General features: G+C 42.6%; 1 protein-coding gene across 1 annotated transcript in view; it reads right to left on the bottom strand.

The window, feature by feature from the left end:
- The window catches only part of LOC118418093, a 6,278-nt gene extending 1,912 nt beyond the window's left edge, over positions 1–4,366 (bottom strand). Inside the window, exons 1-4 of the mRNA XM_035823921.1 lie at positions 3,716–4,366; positions 1,244–1,288; positions 314–509; positions 6–87 (exon numbers count right to left, since the gene is read on the bottom strand). Coding sequence (XP_035679814.1) covers positions 6–87; positions 314–509; positions 1,244–1,288; positions 3,716–4,196 — 804 coding nt within the window. The 5' untranslated portion in view covers positions 4,197–4,366. The remainder of the gene's footprint in view (positions 1–5; positions 88–313; positions 510–1,243; positions 1,289–3,715) is intronic.
- Between the last annotated feature and the right edge of the window lie 957 nt (positions 4,367–5,323).

The raw sequence follows: 5,323 nt of genomic DNA, 5'->3' as shown, positions 1-5,323 counted from the left end.
CGGACAACATTTTCGGACTGGAATTTCATGAGAACTTCAGCCTCACTTCGGAGATCCATGGCTGATGTCTGGCTGTCCTGTCGGTCACTGTGAATCAACCACATGTATCATTGAATGTGAAAAATAATTTCCAAACTAAACAACCAAAGAAAGAAAGAAAACCGTTCCGTCGTGCAGCGTGCTACGTCTTTATTCAGGCATGGGTAAGATAGATGTAGAAGCGGTAGGGGATGGCACAGATTCAAAACAAAGTACGATAAATGAAGTAAAACAAAACGATCAGGTTGCAGTGAAATAAAAACGGAGAACGTACTAGTGGGGTCCACCATCCCGTACATGCAGCTTCTTGATGGCGACTGGAGTGTTCATGTACGCACCCCTGTAGACACTGCCCAGCTCGCTCCTCTCGCTTCCCTGTATCTCGTTCTCAGGGACCGGGCTGAAGTGCAAATCTTCTATACTGATGAAAGGGGGGTTGTCCTGAGCCGCGCACACAGGCCTTCCATACTCTAGGATCAGATGCCAGATGCTATAGTTTATATTGTGTTATACATGAAGTATTTTCCTATTCCTAAGCAATGTTCATGTTGTATTTAAGGGGGCTGTACACCGTCCAGTCTAGCGAAAGTCCATTCCACGAAAAACACCTGAAGCAAGTAAAACCTGTGTGCGGTAATGAGGGATAGCCCTTCAAAAACAGTCCATCTCATCAATCTTAGTAAATTTTAGGGGGGGGGGGCATTTCCTGGCAAAAATGAGGACCGAAATTGGGCATGTTCACATGGCCACAATCAATCCCATTGCCTGTATTTTGAATTATTGACTGATAATGTCCGAAAGAGAAAACTAAACAAGGATGATTACCCCCGTAGTAAAGATCAAACGCAAAATAAATCTTCACCATCAACGAATCAATTATTCCGATTTTCAGCAATTCTTTAACCCTACGGAACTTACGCTGAAAACTATGAGACACGGGATTTTTAGAGTCGAGAAGTCGTATCTGGGTTATTTATAGCAGTCATGGCAAAACAGGACTTGGTGGCTAAGGCATGTTGATGTAAACACACCACTAGATAAAATCTGTTTGGTTTCACTTTCACTTTTGTTCACCTTTATCTGGGGTGCCGACAAGAGTAGCCATTTCACCAACAGCATTTTCATAATACCAACATATCAGTTTTAATGAATACATAACTCATATACTTTCAGGTTAAACGCGAAGAAAATGCACATAACTCACCGGAAGCTACAACATTGCCTCCGCCTGGTTGTTGACCTTCAACCCCTATAGTGAATAGGAAGAACAGATCGGGTCAAAATGGTAGCTTGACAAACTAAAGAAATAATAGGGCGCCTTCCTATTCTCATGATAGCCTGGGTACCCTCCAATTTCTACCGGGGCTCCTTATACTCGCTACCCTATTTCTAGGGTAGCGAGTGTTAGGAGCCCCGATAGAAATTGGAGGGTACCCAGGCTATCAGGTGGCATAGAAAAATAAACATTTCACGATACTGCATTTCTATTTACCTGCATGTATGCAGGTATGGTTTTGATGCTGGTGGGAACTTTTCGGTAGCCGGGGATGTAGGGCGCTGTATCTCGTGAACGGATGGTGCGAGCACGACGATTTTTGGTACGTGGGTTGGGGGTGGTAGCCTAACACTCAGGTTTGATTTTGGGCCTCCTGGCGTTTGAACTTGACATTGCAGGTGGCATTTTTGGTGTTTTGGGGGCACTTTTGGCGCTGTGTGTCCGGAACGATACGCGCGATTGCGACGATTTTTGGTGCATGGGTGGGGGGTTGTTGCCTGTTGCCTAGGATTGACTTTGGGCCTTGTCGCGTTTGAACTTGACCCGGCAGGTCGAATTTTGTGTCCGGGAGGGGTGTTTCCGGAGTTATATCTTCTGAACGGCTGGTGCTGGCGCGATGATATTTGGCACATGTGTCGGCGGTGGCTGAATAATGCTCAATTTTGATTTTGGCGCCCTTGGTGCTTGAACTTGACATTTTAGGTTACCTTTTGTGCGGGCACGGGGCGTGCGCTGTATCTCCGGAACGCAAGGTGCCATTGTGTTGCCATTTGGTACGTGAGTTGTTTGTGGTGTCCTGGTGGTCAGGTTTGATTTTGGGCCTCCTAGTGCTTGAACTTGATACTGTATAGGTTGACCCTGTTTTAGTGTGGTTGGGGCATCCTCCCAATATCTGCTTGGTTTTAAAAACAGATTATGGTTGGGTGTAGAACCATCATCTGGCCTGGGCTACCTTCAATGTATCAGGTTACTTAGTGGCACTGACAGTTTGCCAGATGACGGGAGTGTGCCAGATTATATATCTGTTGGTCAGGTATAATTGGAGTTTGCTTATTACTCTTTGTGGTGTTTCTAGAGCTGTATAGTACTGAGTTTTAAGTTCCGGTACAAGTTCCTTTACCCTGTTGGCAATCATGGTTGAACTTGAACTTAAACAGAAGAAGATGCAATTTTCTAATGTGGAGGAGAACTGTATAGAGTGTGGGCATAAGAGAAAGGTATGTGTATGATTTGTCCTGTGTTTCTTTTTGTTTCTTTGGTAATGCCATTTCCATACTGTATACATGCAGGTAATTTGTTGTTTTGGGCTAGTCATATTCGCTTGGTTTTTGGGCCTGCTTAATCTATGGTACAGGCAGGGTTAAGTGGTGGAGGCTTAGCTTTGTTCTGTTTTAAATTCAGTATCGTTTGTTGCATTTTGTCGCGGCAAATATATGATGAAATTCCCCTTCTAAGCAACTGCTCATTGGTTTGCGGGGATGTTTGCTGGGTGTTTGCTTTGACTACAACAGCTTCTGAACTTTTCAAAGCTTCCATTGCCAGCAGCTTGCCATCTATAAATGGGATTGACAAGGACATTTTTCATAGTAAATTATGCTGTTAAATTTGGCTTAGATACTACAGGAGATTTAGGTTTGGGTTGGATGGATTGAATGAAAATATCATACCACCCTGGGGACTAACTGTTGCTGCTGCATGGGGGCTACCACTATTCATGTTGTCTAATGTCTATGGAACTAGTACAGATAAAAGTATCATTGGTCAAATTATGCGAGTAACATTCCGATGTCAAGTGAATAACACCCCAGAAATAAATCTTTAATGAATATCATTGGAAGAACACAAACCAAGGAGACTTAGCAGCTGCATTAGGTCAGTACATTGAAATAGGAAGATATTAGTATATCATGTGACAGAGTAACTACATGTGCATGGGCCATCTGAGACAAAAAAAGGTAGCGTCTCAACAACTTCAAAGTACTGTGGTTGGTTACATACTTAAGAAATCCAAAATAAGTAATGTTCATCCCTGTCCAAACTTACAAATTCAGAAAATGGAATTTCAGAGTCAGACTTTTGCATGGTGCACAACCAACACAGTAAAAAGCTCATTTTTCCAACCACGTACCACAGACAAAAAGGCAAAAATACACAATAGGTCTACAGAAACCCAATACATTTCATGCAGGCCTGAGGTCTACGAACTCTTGTTTAATCTTGTAATGACATGTTAGCGAAGATTTACATTTGCAGATACATTTAACCGAACTAAATGAACGATCTTGGTTGCCTGAGAGCATCATGAGTGAACAAATTGAAGTAAATGTGTCAAACTGCAACTGCAAGAATTCGTTCGATACGATCTCATCGTTTCTTATAGCATCACAACTTGACTCTCACCTCCAGGCTCTACAGGCGTATTATCCACATCACCCCGGTCTGCTCTGGCGTCTTCCTCATCTTCCTTCTTCATTTTGTTCTCTGAAAACTCCTCCACAATCTCGGTCTTCTCTTCATCTCTAAGGGCGAGCACTAATCTTGGCAAGAGCCGACGCAGCCGATCACCAAACGCGTCGAAGTCGGATCTGACGTTTTCCGGACCCAAGATGGGTGCCACGTTTTGGATGTCTTGGGAGAAAATGGTCAGGTAGTCCTGAACCCCTTCAAGAAGGCTATGGAACTCGCGTAGCGCTTGCTGGTGGCTTTCAGCTTCATCTGGGGATAGGACTATCCGCCTTGAATCATCCTTAATGACCACCGATGCTATTTTGGAGATTCTATTGGCAAGGCGGGTTAGACAATATCTGTTGACAGTTGCGTTTGGAACCAACTTGCTCACCTCCCCTGATAGACGTGCAACGTCAATTCTTACCGATGACATGATCGTCGTGTCGACATCAGACACAACCTCTAGCTCTCGACTCCCCAGTAAGGGTCTACATTTACAGCTTCCACTGGCGACTACGAAACCATCAGTTGCGGTGTCTGACCAGGAAGTGAAGCAGAAGTAGTACCCGGGGGAGAAACAGGTGTTTACAACGGTTCGGCAACTTATTATATTTCAGCCATACATAGTATGGTGAAATATATTGTATTCGTAATGTTTCTTTCTTTCTTTCTTTCTTTCTTTCTCCTGTCAAATCTTCAAAGTGATTCATCTCCGCCGTTCCTGGACCGAATGACCTGAAATTTGGCACAGGGGTAGAATGGGCCAATACCTTGATGCTTTTTTCTCAGTTTTTTCATATCTGCCTCTAAAATGATTTTATTGAGATTTTTTGGTCAATTTTAGACCAAAACTGTATATTTTGGCCCCTGTACCCTGGTATTACAACCAAATGAGCTGAAATTTGACAGAGATGTGCCTTAATAATGCCCCCATATAAATTCGATAACACTTTTGGTGTACAGTACAACAAAATGCTTATTTTTGCGATTTTTTGACCAATTTTCTACCAAAAAAGGACACTTTTGGTCCCTGTACCCTGGTATTACAACCAAATGAGCTGAAATTTGACAGAGATGTGCCTTGATAATTCCTTCATATAAATTCAATAACACTTTTGGTGTACAGTACAAGAAAATGCTTATTTTTGCGATTTTTTGACCAATTTTTGACCAAAAAAGGACACTTTTGGCTCCTGTACCTTGGTATTGCAACCGAATGAGTTGAAATTTGACACAGATGTGCCTTGATAATCCCTTCATATAAATTCAATAACACTTTTGGTGTACAGTGCAACAAAATGCTTATTTTTGCGATTTTTGGCCAATTTTTGACCAAAAAAGGACACTTTTGGCTCCTGTACCCTGGTATTAGAATTAAATGACCTGAAATTTGGTATAGATAGGCATTAGATACTTGGTAACAAGATTCAAGTAAAATGTTTGACATAAACAACTTTAAAATGATTAATTTTGGCACTTTTCTGAGGGGAAATTTGTTTTCTTTGGGCCTCCTGACGCGACCTTTCGTGACCCCGCACAGAGCCACACCTGTGCGCGTCA

Source organism: Branchiostoma floridae, chromosome 6 (genome assembly GCF_000003815.2).
Source record: "Branchiostoma floridae strain S238N-H82 chromosome 6, Bfl_VNyyK, whole genome shotgun sequence".
Taxonomy (NCBI): Eukaryota; Metazoa; Chordata; class Leptocardii; order Amphioxiformes; family Branchiostomatidae; genus Branchiostoma; species Branchiostoma floridae.
This window is presented reverse-complemented; position numbering and strand designations above follow the sequence as displayed.